The 27,288-nt window shown below is 43.3% G+C and overlaps 1 protein-coding gene across 1 annotated transcript; it reads left to right on the top strand.

The window, feature by feature from the left end:
* Positions 1–7,924: 7,924 nt before the first annotated feature.
* LOC306772719 (disheveled-associated activator of morphogenesis 1-like) lies at positions 7,925–26,961 on the top strand (the record flags this gene model as incomplete). The annotated part of the gene is made up of 25 exons (XM_079262322.1): positions 7,925–8,089; positions 8,166–8,255; positions 9,525–9,596; positions 9,709–9,803; positions 9,879–10,098; positions 10,749–10,862; positions 11,052–11,162; positions 11,245–11,348; positions 11,425–11,491; positions 11,630–11,747; positions 14,085–14,220; positions 14,395–14,453; positions 15,077–15,264; positions 15,455–15,694; positions 16,069–16,176; positions 18,158–18,255; positions 18,588–18,672; positions 19,961–20,067; positions 20,200–20,288; positions 20,380–20,548; positions 20,630–20,737; positions 22,093–22,153; positions 22,245–22,379; positions 24,865–25,035; positions 26,740–26,961. 25 exons carry the CDS (start codon positions 7,925–7,927, stop codon positions 26,959–26,961), a joined length of 3,132 nt encoding a protein of 1,043 aa, XP_079118448.1.
* Positions 26,962–27,288: the final 327 nt, after the last annotated feature.

Below are 27,288 nucleotides of genomic sequence, written 5' to 3'. Positions count from 1 at the left end.
CCCCGGGGTCATTTCGCCCTTTGGTGATGAAAACTGCGCATGATGAAAGTGGTCATTTTGGTGTAAGAAAGACGCATCACAGCATTCTTAGGCACTATTTTTGGCCTCGCATGAAGTGTGATATATCTGAGTATATTAGAACATGCCACGTGTGTCAGATGACTGGTAAACCTAACCAAAATGAACAGGTTGCCCCTTTACGTCCTATCCCTGTTGTAAGCAACCCTTTTGAACACCTCATGGTTGATTGTGTTGGTCCATTGCCAAGCTCTAAGTCTGGGTGTAAGTATCTGCTAACGGTGATGTGCCTCAGCACGCGTTATCCTGCCGCATATCCCTTGCGGTCAATAACCACTAAGTCCGTGGTTAAGGCTTTAACCCAGTTCATCTCTATCTTTGGTATTCCTCAAATCATTCAGACCGATCAAGGAACTAATTTCTCTGATCACATGTTCGCACAGGTGTTGAAGCTGCTGCGTGTTGATCACCGCAGGTCTGCTGCCTACCATCCTCAAAGACAGGGGGCCCTAGAGCGGTTCCATCAGACGTTGAAGTCTCTTCTGCGTGCATATTGCACTGAGTTGGACGGTGACTGGGAGGAAGGACTGCCATGGCTACTGTTGGCTGCAAGAGGGTGGTACAGGAAAGCACAGGTTTCAGTCCTAATGACCTTGTGTTTGGGCATTCTGTTCGAGGTCCCTTAGGTGTTTTGAAAGACACCTGGGTGCAGGGGGATCCTCCGAAGAACTTCGTGGATTATGTGAACGGGTTTAAACAAAGGCTGATTGTGGCGTGCAATTTAGCAAAAGAGCGATTGGACATGGCTCAGGATAAAATGAAATGCCTGTATGACCGTAAAGCTGAGCATCGGGAGTTTGAGCCAGGTGATCAGGTGCTGGCTTTGCTGCCTGTTGTTGGTTCCCCTTTTCAGGCGAGGTACACAGGTCCTTTTGTGGTGGCAGAAAAAGTGTCAGACTTGAATTACATGATTGAGACTCCTGGGCGCAGAAAATCCAGGAAGTTGTGTCATATTAACTTTTTGAAGCCTTATTATCAACGTGAGACTGGGTTTCACCCGAATGGATTTAGTCCTGCTGTTGCTATCTGTCGAGACACCGAGGATGACGGGGCGCCTGAACCTGATGATGGATTACTTGTTGGTCGCCTGAGGAACTCTGCGGCACTTGGTAATCTGGAGATGCTTTTGTCGCATCTCCCAGGTCCGCAACGAGAGGAACTTGGGGCATTGATACGCCATTATCCTGGTTTGTTTGGGGATGTCCCTTCATGTACAAGCTGGGCAGAACATGACATTGATGTTGGGGATGCATCACCGATTAAACAGCAATATTACCGTATGTCTCCTCAAAAACGGGCTTTGTTGGAGCGTGAAGTCGACTACATGCTCCAGAATGATATTGCTTGTCCCTCGTCATCAAGTTGGGCATCTCCATGTATTTTAGTGCCAAAACCTGACAACACTCCACGGTTTTGCACTGACTTTAGGAGGATAAATGCAGTAACGAAGGCAGATTCTTTTCCGTTGCCGCGAGTCGATGACTGTGTTGACCAAGTGGGCTCTGCCAGGTTTGTTAGCAAGTTTGACTTGTTAAAAGGATATTGGCAGGTTCCTTTGTCCCAGCGTGCACAGGAAATAGCATCCTTCATTACTCCCTCGGGACTTTTTTCATATAAGGTCATGCCATTTGGGCTGCGAAATGCCCCTGCAACATTTCAGCGGCTAATGAACAGAGTGGTGGCTGGTTTGGATGGCTGTGCTGTCTATTTAGATGACCTGGTTGTCTATAGTGATACTTGGCATTCCCATCTCCAGAGGATTCGTGCACTGTTTGAGAGGCTGTCAGAGGCACACCTCACTGTCAATCTGGCTAAGTGCGAGTTTGCCCGGGCCACCGTTACTTATCTTGGTCGGGTGGTTGGACAGGGTGAAGTGAAACCCGTCGCTGCAAAGGTGGAAGCTATTGCAGGTTTTCCTCAACCAACTACAAAACGGGAGCTTCAGAGGTTTTTGGGGCTGGTGGGGTATTACAGGGGGTTTTGCCGTAATTTCTCCACAGTGGTTTTCCCGTTGTCTGAGCTGTTGAAAATGAGGGCTAAGTTTATTTGGTCAGCAGCCTGCCAACAGGCTTTTGACAATATAAAGTCTCTGTTAAGGGGACAGAAAATCTAATGGCTGATGCTTTGTCTCGTGCCCCTTTGCCCCTGAACACTAACGTTTGACATTGTCGTTGTTTGTAATCTTTTTTGCTGTTGTTTTCAGCCCACTCTGTTTGAAGACTTAAATGTGCTTCTCAGGTACCGGAGTTGCTGTGTTCTGATGGGGAGGTTGTTGACACCACAGCATTGAGGTTATATCTTCCTGTGTTTCAAATGTTCCTGCTCCAAGTGGTGAAGGACTTTACCTTTTGTGGCCAGGTATTATGTTTTTGGGGGGAAGTGTGACGGCCTGGCTTAACTGTTTTTCTTTTGTTCGTAGGTGGGTGTGCTATGGGCGGTTCCAGTGATCAGAGCATCTGGCTGTAGCGCACCTGCCTATATAAGGCTGTGAGCTGTTTTGCTCTGCCCTCTCTCAGCCCACAGCTTGGTTTGTTCAGACACTGACTTGCAACCACTTTACACCACTGATTTCCACGTTTACACGCTGCATTCACCTACTTTGCGTTATTTCTTTAAATAAATACATCTGTGTGTATTTACAGCGTGGCCTTCCCTCATTGTTGTCACGGCCTTCCGTGCCGGTCGTGACACCAACGAAGTTTGTTTAGGCAGGTGACGGTAGAGTTACAGCCATCGAGCCGCGTGGAGATGAAGGAATGAACGATCATCTGCAGCTCAGATGGAGAAACGACGACCCAGCGTGGCAACGTTCCTGAAGTGATAAAAACAGGAACAGACAAGCAACTTCATGAGGGAAGAACAGGGTCCATGATGACACAGAGGTTCTTCGGGAAGGCCGGCTTGCTGGTTCCCAAACTGTCCCTGCAGGGAGCTACGTGAATGTAAAGCGTCAATCAGCGTTTGTTATTTTATTTATTTAGCAAGAGAAGCTGGTTTTCGGCACGTGGATGCTTTGTCAGAGCTCCGCACCTTAAACGCAGCAGGTCTCACACCATCTTAAACAAGCTTTGGTCCAGAGAAGACGGCGGCGTGCCCAGATCCGGTTGGATTTAACCTTCATGTGTGGTTTCCCTGGAATCGTCCTGAGTCCGTGTACTGGTTTCCAGTAGAGGATCCTGTCTGGTGCTGGCGGAAGCTGTGGGACTCGTTCCTTCCATGTAATCACACGTAGGTTTCCCGTGTGGAGAGTTTCACCAGAGAATTTAAATTACTTTTCCCGAATAACCAATTCAATTTGATTCAATTCAGCTTAATTTGTATAGCGCCAATTCAGGACACTTTACATACACGTCATTTCAAGCCAGTTCATACATATCCTATAATAGAAACCAACTGATTGCATCGAGTCATGACTTGGATCCAATCCCCCATCCTGAGCTGCACGAGGCGACAGTGGGAAGGAAAAAACTCCCCTTTAACAGGAAGAAAACCTCCAGCAGAACCCGGCTCAGGGAGGGCAGCCATCTGCCTCGACTGGTTGGGGTGGAGACGACAGGAAAGACAGATCAACATGTACAACTGCACTTATTCAGGAAGACCTGCGGAAAAAAGGAGAAATAAGTAAGAGACTGCAATATTGTCATATATTTATACATTAATATATTAGAGAAATAGAGCGAGGTACTTCTCAGTGCATCAGGTGACATCCCCATTGCTACATAAGTAATGGATGGCTAGACTACCCATAACTATAAGAACAATGAGCAGAACCTGGACAGTTGGGTCCCGTACATGCAGACTCCAACTCAGGAGATGCTCATATCCTAACTATAAGAATCATGGAAAAGGAAGGTTTTCAGCTCCATCTTAAAGGTGTGGAGGGAGTCTGCCTCCCGAACCCACGGTGGGAGCTGGTTCCATAAGAGAGGAGCCTGATAGATAAAGGCCCTTCCTCCCATAGTACTCTTTGAGACTCTGGGAACCACCAGTAAACCTGCAGTCTGAGAACCAAGTGCTCTATTTGGAATATAATATTTGGAATATAACCACCAAAATGTAACATTTTCCACATGTTTTACATGTGCAGAACTACATGTGATGTGCACAACATGCTTTACCAGGCAGTCGTCGCCACAGAGAGCGGTACAGTTTCAGGCTGTCGCTGGAGGCTCAATAAGAGGAACAGCTGATGACTTCCGCCTTCACTGTCACTTCCCATCAGTCAGGAGCGAAGGTGGAAAAACCTTTACTGTTAACCAGATGAGTGTGTGCTGGAATGTCGCCTGGCTTCATGACACACACACATATGTATGAACTCACTCAGGTTTACGGTCACAGGACCCGGATGTTTGTAACTGGAGATAGAAACGATTGTTTACAGTAAAACACAAAAACAAACGTTCAGACTGGTTGTTGTGTTGCTAATTCCAAACAATTCTCTTCTCATCGCACCTCATCTCATCATATCTCACCTCATCATATGTCTCATCTCATCTCATCTCATCTCATCTCATCATATCTCACCTCATCATATGTCTCATCTCATCTCATCTCATCATATCTCACCTCATCATATGTCTCATCTCATCTCATCAAATCTCACCTCATCATATGTCTCATCTCATCTCATCTCATCTCATCATATCTCACCTCATCATATGTCTCATCTCATCATATCTCACCTCATCATATGTCTCATCTCATCTCATCATATCTCACCTCATCATATGTCTCATCTCATCTCATCTCATCAAATCTCACCTCATCATATGTCTCATCTCATCTCATCTCATCAAATCTCACCTCATCATATCTCACCTCATCATATGTCTCATCTCATCTCATCTCATCTCATCTCATCTCATCTCATCTCATCTCATCTCACCTCATCTCATCATATCTCACCTCATCATATGTCTCATCTCATCATATCTCACCTCATCATATGTCTCATCTCATCTCATCTCATCTCATCAAATCTCACCTCATCATATGTCTCATCTCATCATATCTCACCTCATCATATGTCTCATCTCATCTCATCTCATCTCATCTCATCAAATCTCACCTCATCATATGTCTCATCTCATCAAATCTCACCTCATCATATGTCTCATCTCATCTCATCTCATCTCATCTCACCTCATATCTCACTTCATCATATGTCTCATCTCATCTCATCTCATCTCATCATATCTCACCTCATCATATGTCTCATCTCATCTCATCTCATCTCATCTCACCTCATATCTCACTTCATCATATGTCTCATCTCATCTCATCTCATCATATCTCACTTCATCATATGTCTCATCTCATCTCATCTCATCTCATCAAATCTCACCTCATCATATGTCTCATCTCATCTCATCTCATCTCATCTCACCTCATATCTCACTTCATCATATGTCTCATCTCATCTCATCATATCTCACCTCATCATATGTCTCATCTCATCTCATCATATCTCACTTCATCATATGTCTCATCTCATCTCATCTCATCTCATCAAATCTCACCTCATCATATGTCTCATCTCATCTCATCTCATCTCATCTCATCTCATCTCATCTCATCTCATCTCATCTCACCTCATCTCATCATATCTCACCTCATCATATGTCTCATCTCATCTCATCATATCTCACTTCATCATATCTCACCTCATCATATGTCTCATCTCCTCTTATCATATCTCATCTACGGGGGAGGGCACACCTACCCAGGCAGGTCAGAGCAGACCGGGGTCCCCAACAGTCACCCAGACCTTGTGATCAAAATTCATCAAAGGAAAATAAAATAAATCAAGTCATTGTGATTGAATGCAGTAAAACAATAAAAACAGAGACAAATAGAGTTTTAATAGAAAACAATAAAGCACACGATGAGTAAAAGAAGCATTCAGCTCAGCTAAAACGTCTCTGCAACTCTGAGGGTCTCTGGCAGGATGTTCCACAGTCGGGGGGCCATCACGTTGGAACGACGCCTCTCCACAAGCTTTGGTTCTGACTTCAGGAGCAACTGAAAGGCCGGTACCAGAAGACCTCAGAGTCACCAGCTCAGATGAAGATCAAGGCCCAGGAAGACTTTTATAAACCAGTAAAAGAACCTGAAGCTCACGGGGAGCCAGCCCAGAGGAGGCAAGGGTTCCCTGAGGGCCGGATACAAGCAGGGGTTGCGTAACATGCAGGGAGGATTCCTCGGATAACTCCGAGGACGACTTTACTCACACTGAGGGCAGAAATAATCAGCGTAGAAGTTAGACACATTTAGCTGAATTATAAAACATTTTAAACAGATTTATTAGATGATCCAGATCAGTGTGAATAAAAAGCTGTTCTGATAAACAGGTAACACGCTGCACAGGTGAGGCCGCGCGCACACACCGCTGGAGGTGAGGTCTAGGTGTGTCTGTAGCTGCAGGAATGCTGTTGTGTGTGTTTTCAGCTCCACTCAAAGAAACACTCCCACTGGTGTTATTTTCCCACACACACACACACACACACACGGCAGGTGTCGTGATGACATCAGAATGGACAAATGTACTGGGACGGCTCTGATGCTGGAGTCCTGCAGGTTTCTGTGAAACTGGCCGAACGGCGTGAATCAGCTGTGGAATCTCTTCCTGTGTGGACGACAGCAGACACTTTCTGACAACTTCTTCAGCTCATCAAGCCTCAGATTTCACCTTGCCTGTGTGAGTCGTTGCCGCGGCGTTTTCCGCTGTTTTCTCTGGTTCTTTTAGGATAATGTGAAGCTGTGAGCGACGTTTGGACACAATCAGGCGCGGCGATGTTGGAAGGGAGGCTGGCCTGCAGCAGAGGGAACGTTCTGAAGAATGACAGCTGGGAATCTTAGTCAATCACAAAGGTATGAGATCCTCTGCATAGAAGCTCTGCTTCAGGTAACTGGTTGTGAACTGATGTTCCTCTGTAGAACCCAGAAGATGTCTCACCAAGTGCTTTATTAGCTGTGTGGAACATTAGCTCTTATTCTGCACGTTTTAAAGGTGTTCCTGCTCCAACACACCTGTTTCAAATGAGTCTCAGACACTGTATATGAACTAACTGGAGGGAATCTGTTTGGGAGGGTTTATACAGACAAACAGAAAGTGTGTGTTCAGTCTGAGGTCAGGCTGTTTGTGGACTTTGTGAAGAACCTGGACCGGTGTCTGACTGGACTGTGAGCAGAGCTGCAGCAGCTTCTGGCTGAGGTCTCCGTTTGTCTCGGAACCTCTGCTTCATGCGTCCAACGGAGACGGAAATGAATGTCTCAGGTTTAATGTTGGTAGCGAGACGATCCACCGGGTCTACCAGCGCCGAGACCGCCAACCTGGTGGACAAGCCAGAAACCTCTCCAGCTTTCTGATTGGCTGCTTTTACCGGAGGTACAGCAACAAGACCGACCCGAGACGGACTTTACTGATCCGAGACCGAGTCGGACTTTACCAAGTGGAGTCCGAGCCGGACTTTACGTATCTGGGACCGAGCCGGACTGACTGATATGAGACCGAGCCGGACGGACTGATCCGAGTCCAACTGACTTCTCCACCGACTGGCATATTGCTGTTCAGAGCTCCTGCTTTCTTACGAGGCTGTGACTGACGGAGCACCGACTCATTGACTGTCTCTGAGTCTTCGGGAGAAATCGGGTTAGGACGAAGGAAAACCGTCTCTTCTCCGTCTCACTTGGCGTCAGTTCAAGACGTCGACGTTTTAACGGTGCCGTTTTCTGAGCCGGATGCTTTTAGGATAAAAACCACCAGAAGTTTCCAGCTCGTCTCAGGTGAGTTTACCTGTGTTCGTTCTCTCCAGCCAACCCGTCAGCTGAGCGCACCGCCGTAACCATGGCGTCCAGCGGAAAGCAGCCTTGGGCGCGTGGCGTGGCTGCTCTGTTTCCATGCTGCTTCAGAGAAGACGACCAATCAGAAGTTGCCACCGGGATTGCGATGAAGCGCATGCTGACCCTGCCCCCCCCCCAAGAGCTCGACTCCATGTTCACTAAACTGGTGGTGCGTTCAGGGTCCTCATCTATGTTTGTGTTGTCTTTAAACGAACAATGATTCCATGTGATCTGTCGTCTCCCAGGATGATCTGGGGCTCGGAGAGGAGCAGCGAGCCACCATGTTAGCTCTGCCACCGGAGAAGAAATGGACGATTTACTGCAGCAAGAAAATGGTGAGAACATCCCAAAGTTTGGTTCTCAGCCGCTCCTGATTCTGGCTGGAGGTGGTTTCACGTCGACATTCCGACTCAAAACCTGAAAAATGAGACATAAATCAAACAGTTGTGTGTTTGTTTACACATGAAGGGTCATCATGCAGAGGAAATAATAAAAGAAGTCACCTGAATCAATCTGAGATGTTCACCTGCAGAACGCTGAGGATGTTCCTCTGTAGAACCCAGAAGATGTCTCACCAAATGCTTTATTAGCTGTGTGGAACATTAGCTCTTATTCTGCACGTTTTAAAGGTTTTCCTGCTCCAACACACCTGTTTCAAATGAGTCTCAGACACTGTATATGAAAGATGGACGGAGCCTCCGACCGTAAAAAGTGAAGCCTATGCGTAAGTGCATAAAACTGCAGTTCCCCCTTCATCCACTAGGGGCTGCAAAACAGAGCAAATCCCCATAGACTCCCATGTTAAAAAGACCAACTTCAGAGCAGAAATAAACATGTTTACAGCAGGAATAAACATGTTTACAGCAGGAATAAACATGTTTACAGCAGAAATAAACACGTTTACAGCAGAAATAAACATGTTTACAGCCTGGTACAAAAATCCATTTTAGGTTTAATAGGTCAGGTTTACCTTCATGACAACTGTGGGGGGAGTGAATTATTTTCTAACTCGCCCGTTTAAAAGTAATTTAATCTCAAAGTTTGGCATATTTAGGGGCGTGTCCTTTTGATTGACAGGTACCCGATCTCCCGCTTCAAGTCAGAAGAACGTAGAACAACCGCGGTTTTTAGCCGGTTAACAACGTGACTTAGCTTTAGCCCGCTTACCTCCGTTAGCTGGTTAGCTCTTGTTATCTCCGGGTTAGCTCGGTTAGCTCTTAGCTACAGAAAGCTCCGAGTTCGCTCGATGTCAATCATCCACCATGACGCTCACAGCCCCCCTCTCAGCTCCACCTCTTTGCCCATATTTGTATTTTCCGGGTGAGACGACACGCATGTCCCTGCCAAGATGGTGATGGTAGGAACCGCCCACCGAGCTTCAATTCAGCTCTTCAGAAACCTACGGGTGACGTCACGGAGGCTCCGCCCATCTTTTTATATACAGCCTATGGTCCCAAAGCAGAACTTGATGTTTGAAAAGAATCAGATGTGTTGGAGCAGAGAAACATCTAAAACCTGCAGGACAGCGTCCCCCAAGGACCGGGTCTCCCCACGACGGCACACGATGCCTCTAATCCATTATCAATCATTCTGATGTCATTCAGGAGGCTGAAAAGAACAAAGGAGCAACGAACTTCCCGGAGTTTTACATCGACCAGATCCAAGCCATGGCTGCCGTGAGTCTCACACACACACACACACTCACACACACACACACACACACAATTTTAGTTCATAAAACATGAGTTTAAAGGCCAAACAAATAAATAGAGATGATTTCTTCCAAAGAGGAAGACTCTGCTGGCTTTAAGGGATGAGGAAGATCGGAGCCGGCAGGAGACAGTAGAAGATCTGAAGGCGGCGCTGCGGACTCAGCCAATCAGGTGAGCCTCCACGTCCAGGTGTCTGGCTAGTCTGCTGTGCAGCACAGGTGTGAACTTCAGCTCATTCTCCTGCAGTTTTGTCTCTCAATTCATTGAGCTGGACGGACTCTCCTGCATCCTGAACTTCCTGAGGACGATGGACAACCTGACGGCCGAGTCTCAGGTCCACACCACTCTGATTGGCTGCATCAAGGCTCTGATGAACAGCTCTCAGGGCAGAGCTCATGTCCTGGGTCACCCCGAGAGCATGAACACCATCGCTCAGAGCCTGGCCACAGAGAACGTCAAGGCCAAGGTGAGCTGCTGCTGCAGCAGCTGCAGGATGTTTGGTTCGCTGTGGGTTGGGGGACACGATATGCAGTTTCAGCATCTAAAAGGACAAACATCTGACGTCTGTAAAAACCATTGAAACGTTCAGTCATTTGTAAAAGAACCAGACGGAGTCCAGCAGCCGGAGCACAGCTCTCCTACCTGTAACAAGCTACACTCCTCCCAGTCTGGCCAAACAGGAAGTTCTGGCGTTACCAGGTAAAGCGGTGGAACTCAGGACATGAACCAGGCGCTCTGAGACCGGACCTTTGATCTGGATCTCAGTGAGGTAACTTCAGCTCCTGGTTTCAGCATCATGACGCTGGTTACTGAGCGGTATCGCCATGGTAACAGATGCTGGGAACCTCACAGGTCCTGGTTTCAGCATCATGACGCTGGTTACTGAGCGGTATCGCCATGGTAACTGATGCTTTGAGCCATGTATGTGATGTATCCAGATCTGAAGAGCAGATCCTGTTACAGAACCCAGACATTGGTTCTGTCTGAAGAACCCGGACGATGTTCTCCTCTTATAGAACCTGGAGAACTTTCTCCAACCGGGGTCAGAGATCTGAACACGTAAACTGTTGTTTTACGTGTCGACTTTTGATCAGGCCTGGGTTTGTCCGTCGTCAGGTGGCGGCGCTGGAGATCCTGGGAGCTGTGTGTCTGGTACCAGGAGGCCATAAGAAAGTTCTGGAGGCCATGCTGAACTTCCAGAAGTTTTCCTCGGAGAGAACTCGCTTCCAGGTCAGTTTCACTTCCTGTTCAGTGAAAATGTGGATGAGTCCGGTTGATGTTCGTGTTTCAGATCCTGTCGGTTCCTCCGGCCTCCGACGGCGGCGGGATAGGCTCCGCCTCCATGACCCTAAGCTGGATTTAGTGTTTGTAGAAAAAGGATGTTTGAATTTACAGGTTTTACATGTTTTCTGTGTCCAGAACCTGGTGATCGACCTGGACAGATTCACAGGTCGCTACCGCGATGAAGTCAGCCTGAAGACCGCCATCATGATCTTCATCAACGCTGTGCTGAGTCAGGGAGCCGGAGAGGTGAACCTTCGTCACACTGAACGATGTTTCCAGCTCTGAAGGTCTGAAGGTCCCATGTTTCCACCTCCTGTTCTGTTTTCAGACCAGTCTGGAGTTCAGAATCCATTTACGCTACGAGTTCCTGATGTTGGGCCTTCAGCCGATCGTGGATAAACTGCGCTCCCATGAAGACATCCTCCTGGACAGGTAGAGCGCATGTTCACCTGCAGAAACATCTCCTTACCGTGACTTTAATGGCTTCCTGTGGATGTTCCTCCTTCAGACATTTGGACTTCTTTGAGATGCTGAGGAACGAAGACGAGCTCCAGATGTCCAGACGCTTCGATGTGGTGAATATCTTCACAGCAAATATGGAAAATCTTCCCGGGAATTTATTTAGATACAATATCACATGAAGAAAACAGCAGGAGGTGATGCAGGAAGGCTGAGCTTCTTCTTCTCTTTCTTTGGGATGGTTTTGGTGTCAGAGTCACGTCAACACGAAAAGTGCGACTCAGATGTTTGAGCTGATCAGGAAGAAGCTGAAGCACACAGAAGCTTTTCCTCACCTTCTGTCGGCTCTGCAGCACTGCCTCATGATGCCATGTGAGACCAGTCGCCACAACTCCTCTGTCCTGCTTCTTCTTCTTCTTCTGCTTCTTCTCAGCCAACTTCAACCTCTTCTTCTTCTACTACTTTCTCTTTGGTTCTTCTTCATCTGCTACGACTTCTTCTTCTCCTTCATCTCAGCCAACTTCACCTGGTTTTACCTCTTCTTCTTCTACTATTTATTCTTTGGTTCTTCTTCATCTTCTAGGTTCTCATCCTCCTCTTTGTCTTCCTGCGCTACTAAATCTCCATCGTTGATCTCTTTGTCTTCTAGTTCATCTTCTTCTTCATCTCCTTCTATCCCTGCTTCATCTTCATCATCGTCCTGAGTCCTCTGTCCATGTCATCGTCTTCTTTCCTTCCTCCTCTACTTCTACTGCTCATTTTCTTACTTCATCATCATCCTCTTCTTTAACTTTAACTACTGTCTTCCATTTCTTCTTCTGCTTCATTTTATTCTACTTCTTATTCATAATTTCCTCTTTCTTCAGCTTTTTTACATCATCTTCTTCATCTACAACTTGTTCATTAACTTCTTCTACTATACTGTTTTTATTGCCTCTCAACATCATCATCATCATCATCCCGCTTCTACTTTTATCACTTCATCTTCTTCTACTTCTTCACCTCTTCTTAACTGTGTCCTTCTTTTTCTCTTTGTCTACTTCTCCTTCATCATCATCATTTTCTTGTACTCCTTCACCTCAATCTTCTTTTATCACTTCTTCTCCCGTTACTTCAACATCTTAATTCCCGTTTTCATCATCTATTCTTGTCTTCATCTTCCACTCCTTCTACTTGTTCATCACTTCTTCTTCATCAGCAAATTCTTTTTTCATGTTCTACTTCTTTTGTTTCATTTTTCTTCTTTTTATTCTTCTGCATCTGTTGCCTTTACATTTATCAACATCATCTTCTTCTACTCCTTCCTATCATCTACCTCTTCTGAATTTAAAGTGCTACGTCTCCCTCCACTCCTTCAGATTCTTTCACTTCTTCTGCCTTCTCTTTATCATCTTTTTTCTACTTTTCCACAAATGACTTCTACTTCTTCTTCTGCAACTACTTTTTCTTCTCTTTTATAATAATTTAGCTTCTACTTTTACTACTTTGTCTTCTATGGAAGTGTAGAGCTGTCATCCTCATAAAAAAAAGTTTGGGCCTCATCAGGTTATAACATGATAGTTTAATTGTAAAAACGTGAAACGTATCTGAAAACGTGAACTTGGTCATTTTCGACTTTAGATGAGGAAATTGTGCGGGATGGACAGGAGATCACAAATGTCTCATTTACATACTTGAGACGTTGGGAAATGTTGCTGCTTTGGAACTCTTTGGGTGACATTGTAATGAGTATGCGTACTTTAAGGACGGTTTTAAAAGGCCTGTAGAGAAGGAAAAATGGAGTCCAGGTCCGGCCCCCATGACGTGGCATCATTTCTGATTGAAACTTAAACTAATACAAACTTCATCATCTTAGCTGCAGTCAAGTGCCATCCATCCATCCATCCATCTTCTGCCGCTTATCCGGGGTCGGGTCGCGGGGGCAGCAGCCTAAGCAGGGAAGCCCAGACTTCCTCTCCCCAGCCACATTTGCCAACTCTGCGGGGGGATCCCGAGGCGTTCCCAGGCCAGCCGAGAGATACAATCCCTCCAGAGTTCAAGTGGTTATACGTTTTTACTATAAACGCATCACCTTGTAACGTGATATGTTTCACGTTTTCACTATAAATGATCACGTTATCACCTGATAAGACCCAAACTTTTTTGTCAGCTCTATGCTGCCGTAGTCTTCTACTTCTACGTCACCATATTTAACTTCTGCTTCTGTTGCTTTTTATACGTCTTATACATAATTTTCTTTTCCTCTTCTGTTACAACTTCTTTGTCATCCTCATCATCATATCCTACTCTTCATCTCCATGCTCTTATCGCCTACCTCTTTCCTGTCTTTGTCTCCCTCGACTCTTTTCATCCCACTTTTCTTTTTTTCCATTTCTTTTTCATACATTTCTTTTCCTGGTTTTTCTTTGCTTCCATCATCTTCCTGCTTGTAGTTCTAAAACTTCATCTTCTATCAACCCTTTTCTTCATTTTTATCTGCATCTTCATCTTCATCATCCCTCTCCCTCTTTTTTTATTTTTATTCTTCATCTTCTTCAACTTCTTTTCTTCTTCTTAATCCTCTTTGTCTCCTTCATCACCGTACTTTTTATCATTATCTTCTGTTTTATTTTCTTTTTCTTTCCCTTCTTCATCATCATCATATGTATCTTCAGCCTCCTCCTCTTCATCGTGCCGTCTCCCAGCGTGTTGACTCTCATCTCTCTGCAGATAAGCAGGGCCCGTCGATGCTTCAGTACTGGGTGCTGTTAGACCGGATAATTCAGCAGTTGGTTCTGCAGACAGAAGGACAAGACCCTGATGTCAGTCCTCTGGAGGACTTCAACGTTAGAAACATCGTGCGCATGTAAGTTCTGATGTCCTGGTACACATTCCTGCAGACAAAGACAGAAGCAAAGCGTTTTCAGGTGACATGTGGCGGGTAAACTAGGTTTCCTTTAAGCCAGTAGCAAACCAGCTGTTGTCAGAAGAAATGTAAAGAAAACTTTCTCACCTGAGTCACACCTGTTTGTGTTTACAGGATGGTCAAAGAAAATGAAGTCAAACAGTGGAAAGAAGAAATGGCTGAAATGAGAAAAGGTAAAAACACACACTACGTCATGTAGCAGACATGTTTGCTCCAAATCCAGGCTACTCCGGCAGTTAGGGTCATTTACAGCACTGGCAACCATTGTGTGGTCAGATGTGGACCAGAAGTTCGCTGCCACCCGGACTTGGATTATGGGAAGTCTCCTGAGGGCCACATCTGGTCCAGATGTCTGTAGTTGGCCTGGATGTGGATGACGGCAAGTATTTTGAGGGCCAGAAGTGGTTCTAATAAAGGATGATTTCCTTATGGAAATTTCCTTGTAGGCCACATGTGGGGGTCATGTGACTGAGTTTTAGCAGCAACACTCACATTAATCAACACTGTAAGTCAACGCCAATTTGGGGCTAAAAATACACATTTAGGCCAAATTTCAGCCAACAACAACAAGGCTAAATTTGAGCCAAATAAAATGTACAGCTGTGCAATATTTGGGCTAATTAAAAATGCATATTTTTTGTCTGCAGAATTATATATTATTAAAAAATCATCCAAATAAAAACCAGGATAAATCTTCACATGAAACCTGCTGAGCCATTCATATCTGACTCTGTTAATGTAACCTGGGTCCAAACACAGAACCCAAAAGGAAACCTTTGTCACATTTTCCTGTCAGAACATCAGAACCTGCAGCAGCGCCTGGAGAAGAAGAAGAGGGAGTGTGAAGCCAAGAATAAGGAGTCAAAAGACATGATGGAGACGCTGAATAAGATGAAGGGCAAACTGGAGCGAGAGAGCAACGAGCACAAGCAGACTAAACGACAAGTAGAGGAACTTTCTGCTCGTCTGCAACAGCTCAGTTCTGTACGTTCTGCACGTCATCAAGGTCCAACTTCAGTCGCCATCACTAATGAGGTTTCCATACGTTTGTGTAGCGTTAATTTCTTCTTCCTGCTATTAGACCTCCAGCCTTCCAGGAGGACCTCCAGTAACCACCCCACCGGTGGTTACTGGAGTTACTGGTTCAGTTCCTCCTGCTCCCATCTCCTCCACCTCCACTCCTCCACCTCCTCCTCCACCTGCACCCCCATCTCTTCCTCCAGGGGCCCCACCACCTCCTCCTCCTCCAGGGGGCCCACCACCTCCTCCTCCTCCTGGGGGCCCACCACCTTTTGGCATGGCTCCATTAGCCCCACCTCCTCCAGGAGCTGCTCTGGGAATAGAACAGAAGAAAAAGAAGATTCCTCAACCGTCTATTCCACTGAAGTCATTCAACTGGAGTAAACTTCCTGAGGTAAGTTCTGTTGGTTCTGATGGTGTTGCTGGATGACTGCTGTGAATCCAAGTACTTCTGCACCGCTCTAACTAGTTTTTTACTACCAATACTACTGACCATGACTCCTGTCCACTATCTATCTATCTTTTTTAAAAACCTATTTCTATGAAAACACTGTTGTAAAAAGAGAAATGGAACCAACTCCACTTGTTCTTCCTTAAACAATTGCTGTATCCATGTTTGATCCATATTTTGACTTTTGGCCCTTACTATTGGGTGTTGATCAGTAAAACTGATACATCAATAGACAATGTTGAATTTATATTTTAGAGGATACAAAGAAAAGACAATGCACTTGCAGAATGCTTATAACATGCTGGTGTTTGTTTCAGAACAAGATTAAAGAAACCATCTGGAAGGAGATTGATGACCTAAACGCGTTTAAAGTTCTGGACCTGGAGGAATTTCAGAAGACTTTCTCAGCTTACCAGAGACCAACAGTACACAAAACACTCCCACCAAACATGAAACACCAGTTCAATGCTAACAGCTGCGAACAGTTGCCCACAGTTTTCTTTTGCTCAGGGGGAAGTGGTAGCTTAGTGATTACAAAGGTGGGCTTGGGTCCTCAAATTCCAGTCCCACAGCCTTCTAGTTTATCAATCAATTTTAAATCAATCAGATCAATTTATTTGTTTTATTCATTCTGATTGACATTGACATAATTAGGTGTTGCTAGCAACTATTAGCAGCTGGTAATGGCCACTAACAGCTGAAAATAGCTGCTAAATGCTGATAGCAAATGCTAACATCAGTTTCAAATTGTTGCCATTAGCTGCTAATGGCTACTAACAGGTTTTAATAGTTGCTATGACTGCTGCTAGTATCTAATAGTTACCAATGGCTTAACAGCTAACTGCTAACAGCTTCTAACAGTTGCTATGACTGCTACTAGTATCTAATAGTTACCAATGACTTAACAGCTAACTGCTAACAGCTTCTAACAGTTGCTATGACTGCTGCTAGTATGTAATAGTTACCAATGGCTTAATAGGTAGCTGCTAACAGCTTCGAACAGTTGCTATGACTGCGGCTAGTATGTAACAGTTACCAATGGCTGAATAGGTAGCTGCTAACAGCTTCGAACAGTTGCTATGACTGCGGCTAGTATGTAATAGTTACCAATGGCTTAATAGGTAGCTGCTAACAGCTTCTAACAGTTGCTATGACTGCTGCTAGTATGTAATAGTTACCAATGGCTGAATAGGTAGCTGCTAACAGCTTCTAACAATTGCTATGACTGCTGCTGGCACCTAATAGTTACCAATGGCTGAATAGGTAGCTGCTAACAGCTTCTAACTGTTGCTATGACTGCTGCTAGTATGTAATAGTTACCAATGGCTTAATAGGTAGCTGCTAACAGCTTCTAACAGTTGCTATGACTGCTGCTAGTATGTAATAGTTACCAATGGCTGAATAGGTAGCTGCTAACAGCTTCTAACAATTGCTATGACTGCTGCTGGCACCTAATAGTTACCAATGGCTTAACAGCTAGCTGCTGACAGCTTCTAACTGTTGCTATGACTGCTGCTAGTATGTAATAGTTACCAATGGCTTAACAGCTAGCTGCTGACAGCTTCTAACTGTTGGCAACAACTGCTACTGGCTCCCAATGTTAGTAATGGATGCTAATAGTTGTGAGCGATTGCTAATGGCTGCTGACAGCTTCTAAGAAATATGCTAAAAGTTGTTAATGGCTAATGACCATTAACAATGACCAAAACGAGTGGATTGAGACTCTTCCGCATTAAGCCCCGCCTCCCGCCACTGCACTACATCGGGAGCGCACACCGCAACTGCTTTCGCCGTCATTGTAACGTCTCATAAACAGAAGGATAAGGCTCATATGAACTCAATAAAAAAAAAACAAATTACAATGTCAACACATAGCATACAGCCCTACATGTTGGAACCTGAATCAGATCCTGAAAACGAAGTGGAAAACAGCAACCCACAGCAACGAATGCAGCAGGATGTCTCTCTTTGGTAAACTCACCAGCCATCGTTGGAAATAACTTTATCCCACGTTTTCCACCCGCCTGATGTATTTGTACATGCCCTTGTTAACCAGTAGAAGGTAACCAATCACCGAACCTTATCCCCCGGGACGTCACAAGGATTTCCAAGTAGAAAAACCTCTCTAAAACAACGCGTTTTTCGTCGCCATGGAAACTGAAGGGAGAGAGTGCTGGAACTCAAACTCAAACTCAAACATGCGTTTAGGTGATAAAAAACAGTGTCGTTCACATGTCTGATGAGGATTCAACACTGTAACACTGTAGAAAGCTCAGAAAACTTGAAATACCATAATAGCACCCCTTTAAAGTTTTCCTCGAGTTTTTACAATTTCCTGAACGTGTCTTTATTTTATTAAAATCTTTTTGCCAGCTTGCATCTTATTTGTGTCTTTTTTCTCCACAGAAAGACACAGAAGAGGACCATACGTCTGTCAAGAAAGTCAAGGAGCTGTCTGTGATTGATGGCCGCCGAGCACAGAACTGCAACATCCTACTGTCACGGTTAGTGTTTGTAACCATGGAAACAGCCTGTCACTCATCACACAGTAGATGCGGACATCAGTTACTTTCCATCTCTGTTGGTTTTATTTCCTGCTGGTTGACTTGGGAACAACTGCAGCTGGAGAACAGATGTTTGATGCGGGCTTCAGACCTCAGATCAGACATCTTCCCGCTGTGTTTATGAACTGAATGAAGATGTTTTTGTCCTGTGAATGTGAATGTCTCTCTTCTTTTCAGCTGAAAGGTTTGACTGTAAAGATGTGTCATGTGAGCTGAGATTTCTTCCTTTTCAAAACTATGATCACTGAGCTGAATTTAAAACTCTGTCACAGACTGAAGCTGACCAATGAGGAGATCTGCCAAGCCATCCTGAACATGGATGAGCAGGAAGACCTGCCCAAAGACATGCTGGAACAGGTAAGAATCTCTCATCCTCCATGTTCTTAGTGCACTGGTTCTTTTGGGATGTGTAGGGGTTGGTCCAGGTTCTACAAGCTGAAGTCCGACCTGTTTCTACAAAATCTTTAAATAGTCAAATTCTCAATTTATGAATTTTTACATGAACAGATTTCATGTCAGTTTACACGCATTGATACTGCATTAAAAGATGGGCGGAGCCTTCGTGACGTCACCCGTAGGTTTCTGAAAAGCTGAATTGAAGCTCGGTGGGCAGTTCCTACCATCGCCATCTTAGCAGGAGCGTGCGTGTTGTCTCGCCCGGAAAATACAAATATGGACAAAGAGGTGGAGCTGAGAGGGGGGCTGTGAGCGTCATGGTGGATGATTGACATCGAGCAAACTCCAAGCTTTCTGTAGCGAAGAACTAACCAAGCTAACCTAACTGGGAGATAACCGGAGCTAACCAGCTAACGGAGGTAAGCGGGCTAAAGCTAAGTCATGATGTTAACCGGCTAAAAACCGCGGTTGTTCTACGTTCGTCTGAAATGAAGCGGGAGATCGGGTACCTGTCAATCATAAGGGCACGCCCATAAATATGCAGAATTTTAATTCATTATTCACTTTTAAAACGGGCGAGTTAGAAAAAAATTCACTGCCCCCACAGTTGTCATGAAGGTAAACCTGACCTATTAAACCGGGAATCAATTTTTGTACCAGGCTGTAAACATGTTTATTTCTGCTGAAAACATGTTTATTCCTGCTGTAAACATGTTTATTTCTGCTGTGAACATGTTTATTTCTGCTGTAAACATGTTTATTTCTGCTGTGAACATGTTTATTCCTGCTGTAAACATGTTTATTTCTGCTGTGAACATGTTTATTTCTGCTGTAAACATGTTTATTTCTGCTGTGAACATGTTTATTTCTGCTGTAAACATGTTTATTCCTGCTGTAAACATGTTTATTTCTGCTGTGAACATGTTTATTTCTGCTGTGAACATGTTTATTTCTGCTGTAAACATGTTTATTCCTGCTGTAAACATGTTTATTTCTGCTGTGAACATGTTTATTTCTGCTGTAAACATGTTTCTGCTGTGAAGTTGGTCTTTTTAACATGGGAGTCTATGGGGATTTGCTCTGTTTTGCAGCCCCTAGTGGATGAAGGGGGAACTGCCGTTTTATACACTTCCTCATAGGCTTCACTTTTAACCGCCAGAGGCTCCGTCCATCTTTCATATACAGTGTATGATTGATATGCATGTCTTTATGTGTGTGTCTGTGTGTGTCTGTGTGTGTGTGTGTGTAGCTTCTAAAGTTTGTTCCTGAGAAAAGTGACATCGAACTTTTAGATGAACACAAGCACGAGCTGGACCGCATGGCTAAAGTTGACCGCTTCATGTATGACATGAGCAGGTACAGAACAACCAACCACAGGCACACCTGACTTATGATCCATCCCAAACTCCACCAGATCCGCTGATAGAAATGCGGTGCCAGTTGCAGAGGTTCTGGGTTGTCATTGTTCCTTCTGTTTTCTGTCTCCAGAATCAACCACTACCAGCAGCGACTCCAAACTCTCCACTTCAAAAGGAAGTTTGCTGACAGAGTGGCAGAAGTCAAACCAAAAATCCAAGGTATGTGTGGAGTCCAGAAGACCTGAGCTCTACGTTTATTTCCTGTCGTTATCTGCATGATCCATTCCTCCTTCTCCCTCCTTTGTCTTAGCTCTGACTCTAGCATCCAAGGAGGTGGTCCAGAGTGGGATGCTGCGTCAGATCCTGGAGGTGGTTCTGGCCTTTGGGAACTATATGAACAAAGGACAACGAGGAAATGCTTTTGGATTTAAAGTGTCCAGCCTGCACAAGATGGCTGACACCAAATCCAGCATTGATAAGTTGAGCTCAGCACAGTTTTCTTTATAAAAATCAGGTCTGGAGAAATAGTTTCTCATGACTGACTGTTGGTGTGTTTGTAGAAACATGACTCTGCTGCACTACATGGTCTCTGTGTTGGAGTCCAGGTTTCCTGCAGTGTCAGTGGTCAGTGAAGAGCTGCAGAACGTTCCAGAAGCTGCCAAAGTCAAGTAAGGAGGAGCAGAGAGGGTCGTGTTCACCAGTCACATCTCTTCTTTTTTCAGTCTGGAAACTCATAAATAAAATTTAGTCATCAGGGCCGGCCTGAGCCTCTATAAGTCCTCAAACAGAATCTGATTCGGGGGCCCCCCCAGACCACCTCTTCTGCCTCCTCTATAGGTTCTATAGCACTCTGCTGCACAAAAAGCTGGATTTACCAGACAACATAGGAAGCAGGGAGTGATTAAACTAGCATTAATCGCATACAACCATAAAATATTCACAGTTGGCATACAGCTATGATTTACAATACAATACAACTTTATTTATAAGGCACATTAAAAACAACAATGTTGACCAAACTGCCACGTTATGGGGGGTTAAAAAACCCCCAGAATAAATAACATACATTAGGACAACTTAAAAAAAATGACAGACTTCTAAAAACCACAACAATAAAAGCAATCATATTAAAACAATCGAAATAAAATCTGATCTAAAAAGTCAACTTATTGTGCAGAAAGCCAGCTTAAACAAACGGGTCCTCAGTACAGATTTAAAAGCAGATACAGTGGAGGCCTGTCTAACGTATAAAAGAAGCTCATTCCACAGTTTAGGTGCTGCCACCGCCAAGGCCCGGTCCCCTCTGAGCTTCCGTTTCGTCCTCGGTACAGACAGAAGTAGCTGGTCAGCTGACCGGAGAGACCGACAGGGTGTGTAGGGATGGAGGAGCTCAGAGAGGTACCGCGGGGCAGCACCATTCAGACATTTAAAAAGAAATAAAAGCTTAAATGGATCCTAAAGTACACGGGCAGCCAGTGAAGAGATGATAAAACCGATGTGATGTGCTCATATTTGCGTGTGCCAGTTAAAAAACGTCCAGCTGCACTATTTAACTTTTTTTTTTAACATATTTTTATTTAACTGATCAATGATATATTTGTCTGTGTGTTTTTTGTTTTTTAAACTCAACGTAAGCAGACATTTCAAGCACACTGGCGTGTTTGTTGGGCTGGCTCCATTTCTCACATCTTTTACAATGTGGTTAAGATATTCTTTTGGTTGTCACGACAACACTCACTCTGATTGGCTGTTTGGCTGAGTAAATGAATGCAGCGGGTGACAGAAAGCTAACAGTTAACACACCACACAACAATATGTTATTACATGTCAGGTTTGACATCACGTCACCCTGCTGGTCTGGAGAGTTACGTTCTCTGCAGATGTGTCTGTGGTGTGTTCAAGTGACATGAAAAGACCCAGTAGGGAGTTCTAATGGTTGATTAGAACTGTGACAATATAACAGGACGTTTACAATCACCTTATGAGGTTAAGAGTCTGAGTTGAACTGTGTGAATGTCTGCAGTATGACCGAGCTGGAGAAGGACATCAATAATCTGAGGTCTGGTCTGAAAAGCATTGAGGTGGTAAGTGAGCTCAGAAGAAACTTTCAAACCTGTAAGTACATGTGTGGGATGTATTTATGTGACTGAGTACAGTTTGAGTACATCTTTACAGGAGTTGCAGTTCCAGCAAGCTCAGTCCAAGCAGAATCCAGGGGATAGGTTTGTCCCTGTGGTCAGTCAGTTCATCTCTATAGCGTCTTTCAGCTTCTCAGAAGTAGAAGAGTCGTTCCAAGAAGCCAAAGAACTGGTGAGTGTATCACAGAGACGCTGACCTGTGTCTGCAGGGAAAATTTGCATTGCAATCAACTCGGGCTGGGCTATATGACAATATATATCCTTTGGATGATAGAAAATGTCCATCGTTTCATATGAGGCTGTATTGTTTAAGCCACAATAGGCTGCTTTGCTGCAGTATTTATGTCAAGATACGCTGCAATATATAAACAAACATGGAGGAAGACGGTAGCAGATGTGTTTCAGAGCAGGATAATTCACTAAAAGATGAGCAGCCAACCCAAACTGATGAGCTTGTTCATAAAAGAGGGAATTTTCTGTCTCATGGATGCTGTTTGGATATAAAAAGACTGGGGTTGCCACCTTTCACAAATTAAAATAAGGGACGCCCACCACAGCCCCAGTCCATGTTTAGTGGTGCGCCAGTTATGTTTTGTCCAAGTGTCTTTAGTAAAGGAATGATCAAGTCATCAATTAATCAAACTTAAAGATTGAAATGCTTTAATGAATACTTTCTTGTGCAGCATTGTTAGCTATAAAGCGATGCTAGTTAGGCTTCATAAATCTGTGATTACATGAATCTCTACCAACATATGAGGAAAAATATAATAAAAAGCCATATGCACAATATTTAGTGATTGTGTAATTAATTAACCTAGTTAATATTGTATGATGAATCGCATGGCAACAGCACTAGTAGCACTTAAAGGAAGATTTCTGTGTGTAGAGTGTGCAACACTGAACTTTAACCCTTTCATGCACAGTGTCCCTGTAGTGGACACCTATTTACAAGCTGTTATCTTGCACATTCATAGATGAGGATGGTATTTTTGTAAATAAACCACTTCAGTGGATGTTAGTGAGTCATCCAATACGTTTTCACTCACTGGAGAATAAATAAATGTATGATATAATTGAACATAATGTAATTACGCAAGTTTGCCTTTGCGATAAATAGAAAAAGAAAATGATACAGCTATATTTTATAGATTTACTTTATATAATTACAATTATATTTTATTTTATAAATATTTTTTAGAATACTTTAGTAATAACTCATAAATAAATTCTAAATTTCACTAATAATAAAGAAAAAAGTATCATTGCACATGTCATAGTGCCATAGCATCTATATACAGGATGAATACAAGATATACATGGTTCCTCATTTTTTAATATACAGACTGGACTGTATTTGTTTGCTGCCTGTCTCATGATTTGAAGGGAAGTCATGCCATCATAACAGTTTAAAAATATGAATAAAATAATTCACTAAATGATAATTTAACACAGATTCCTTTAAAAAATAACATACAAAAAACAAAGTTCTAAACATTTTAGTGTAGGACAAGCCTATATTTTAGTAATAAACGTTTCCCTATACATTTATTCATGTGTGTATTTATTAGCTTTTCATTAATTAAAAATATGTTTTTAATGACCATTTATATTGGCTAATACAACATATAAATAAATGACCACACTCTCCTGATGAGTGCTGTTAGATGTATTGGTTCAATCCGGGACACAACAATTGTCTGTCAATGAAAGGACAATTCTGTATTCTACACGATGGGTGGCAACCCTAAAAAAGACATGGAACCACAACAGACTAGCTCACAGTCCCAACAACGGACTCCGACACAACTAACTCATTTTATCACCTGCGCAGGAATCAGGAGAAAGAATACAGAATAAAGAATAGATTCAACGAGCAAAAGCCGCAAAAGCAGCGTCAAGTGGAGGCAAACATGTTTAGCTACTTTAAACTAGCTCAAACAAACAGGATTAGCGACTGTAAACTAGCTCACATGAACATAGTTAGCTACTTTAAACTAGCTCACACAAACATGATTAGCTACTTTAAACTAGCTCACATGAACACAATTAGCTACTTTAAACTAGCTTACATGAACACAATTAGCTACTTTAAACTAGCTTACATGAACATGGTTAGCTATTTTAAACTAGCTCACACAAACACAATTAGCTACTTTAAACTAGCTTACACGAACATGGTTAGCTATTTTAAACTAGCTCACACAAACACAATTAGCTACTTTAAACTAGCTTACACGAACATGGTTAGCTATTTTAAACTAGCTCACACAAACACAATTAGCTACTTTAAACTAGCTTACATGAACATTGTTAGCTACTTTAAACTAGCTTACATGAATATTGTTAGCTACTTTAGACAAGCTCAAACATATGAACGGGGTTAGCCACTTCAAGCTAACCCACATATGGACACAAATGGAGTTAGTCTCTTTTAACAAACCCCAAAATAAAGTGAACAGTTAAACAATTTAAACTAACCCACACATGTGTGTGATATATACATAAGTCCCGTATACTAACCCAAAAGTGATGATGATCTTGGTTAGTCTCTTTAAACTAGCTGAACAAGGTTAATCACTTTAAGCTAACCCTCACATGAATGTGAACACTGTTGGGACACCGTTTCTTCAACATCTTCTCATATCTTGTCTTTGAAGTTTGTAAATGCACTAAGACTTTTTGGAGAAGACTCCTCCAATCTGAAGCCAGATGAGTTCTTCGGTATCTTCAACACTTTCCTCACAGCGTTCTTAGAGGCCAAAGAAGACAACGAGAAAATGGCCCGGCAGCGGGAGGAGGAGAGGAAACGGGCGCTCTGGGAGGCTCAGGTTAGCAGATACTGTATCTGAATCTAAACATGAACAGTAAGATGTGAATAAACCTTATCTCCAGAAAGGTTGGAAGTTCTTGTAAATGCAACAAAAGCTTGAATCTGTAATTACTTCATTAGTCTGAATAAAGAAATGATGGTCTTAAAAGAGGACAATAACCTGTGATAATAATTAGAAAACAGCTGATATGTCAAGTACGTTTAGATTCGCATCAGGCCGTCATACATCCGTTGCAGTAAACATTACAACTTTTCATTAATTAATCTTATGAACAAGGAAGCTTTAGTTGTTTTCCACAGTTTAAGACTCACTGCTAGTTAAATGATGATAAATGAAATAGTTTACTTTGGTATATGGTGTATTTGGTCATTCTCTTTTCAACCATGTAACCTGCTGCTTCCTCCACAAGAGCAAGAACTTTTTTCTTCTTATCGGGGGTCCGTTATTTTCTTCTCACGGTGGAGATTGAAAACAGTTCTCGACATGTCGGACCGGCAGAATTTCTTCTTGTGAGGCTCTTAGAAGTATCGTGTGATTCGTTGTACATGTGAGCTGGGTGGAGTTAACATGGAAACGCGTGAAGTGGAAAGATGGTGCTTCTGCGTTTTTGCTCATGCAGGTAAAACAGATTGTTTTGATAAAACAGCTGATCAAGGTGGTGCGAAAGTACAAACATTTTCACAGCATGTGGCGTTAAAACACACACTTAGTCGCGTGCACAACCTGCCATGCCACGTACGAAGTTTCTCGTTAAATATGAAACAACAGGATTCTTTGTACATAAAGCAGACATTGCCGCCCGCAGTGACCCTTTAACCCTTTAAGGTCCTGGCCTACATTTAGTAGAGGTGAATTTGCAGTGGTACTTTGATTAATTTCTTCAAAACATTGTGGAAATCAACCAGCTTGAGCATCTCTACCAAGTGGTTTGGGTATGTAAAGCCTAGTGTTTGTTATAACACTACTGTTTATTATTTCAACCATTTAAATGTTACATTATTATTAACTTCTTCTTTTTAACATCTCAACTGTTTGCTAAGAAACATTTGTTCTGTCTGAACAAAACAAACAAACAAACAAAAAACACAGAGACACATTTTTCCCTGGCCTTTTTGTTAGTGTGAACATTAAAGGGTTATCCCGTTAAGTTGGCTGTGTTTACCTTTAGCTTCCTTCACTATTCACCACCATCTGAAATTATCTCCCATTTCTCTTTCCTGTTAATCACCCCAGACCTTTCTCCCGTATTTTTACATTCCTGTGGCCTTTCCAAACAGATTTCCTCAAGCTTCCTGAATCTTTTCACAATTTTCCGCTCTGTAGAAGCTGAAAGCTGAAATGATTCTCTGTTGGCTTTTGGTCCAAAGTGGTGAGTCATAACCCGTTTTGTGTGGAAAAACTAAAACTTTGGCTGATTCTGCTTTTATATCCAATCCTGACACCCTCACCTTTCACCAGCTCATTATCTGGAAACTGTTCCGTCTTTATTTGACTCTAAAACAACTTTAACTGAGTGTGTCGTCTAGATTATGTTCCTGAAGGTTCAAAGTACTTTTAAAAAATCCAGACTTGACTAAAAGACATTTTCCAGTGTTCTGACGGTTCTTCCTCAGACAGTGTAATCATGGAGGTTATCCACTGACATCCGTTTACATAAACCTACCTGAGCGTCTTCATCATCCATGATCTCTGTGTCTACAGATGGAGAAGGACAGAGAGCTGAGGATGAGGAACAACAAAGCTTGTGAGGAAGAGAAGTGTGGTGAGTTTGATGACCTGGTGTCAGCTCTGTGTTCTGGAGAGTTCTTCAACAAGGATCCGTCCAAGCTGAACCACGCAAAACGGAAAAAACTCAACTTGTTTGAAAGCAGCCGAGAGAGACCGGCGACTAAACTGAACCAGAACCAGAACCAGCAGAGTTGATGTGCAGCAGCTCAGTTGGTTCTGTCAGAGTCCAGTTTCAGCTTCAGAATTTTATCAGAAGAGTCAAAGTTTTGGCTGACAAGGAAGAGAAGCCACATTTAAAAACTATTCAGTATAATCCAGCAGTTCCTCAAGGTTCTGTCGGGTTCTGAAGTTCCTTTTGGTATTTCTGAACATGAACAAGAACAAAACTAGAACTTTGTTCCTGTGTTTAAGAATAAACTGTTGGACCAGAATAATTATATTTAAACTGCGGATCATCTTGTCGTTTGTATTTATGTTTTTTCCTAAAGTTAGCTTTGTTGTAGTCACAGAGAACATTTTCCA

Source organism: Telmatherina bonti, assembly GCF_933228915.1.
Source record: "Telmatherina bonti genome assembly, chromosome: 22".
NCBI classification, from domain to species: domain Eukaryota; kingdom Metazoa; phylum Chordata; class Actinopteri; order Atheriniformes; family Telmatherinidae; genus Telmatherina; species Telmatherina bonti.
Note: the sequence above shows the minus strand (reverse complement) of the source record. Positions and strands in the feature narration are given on the sequence as shown.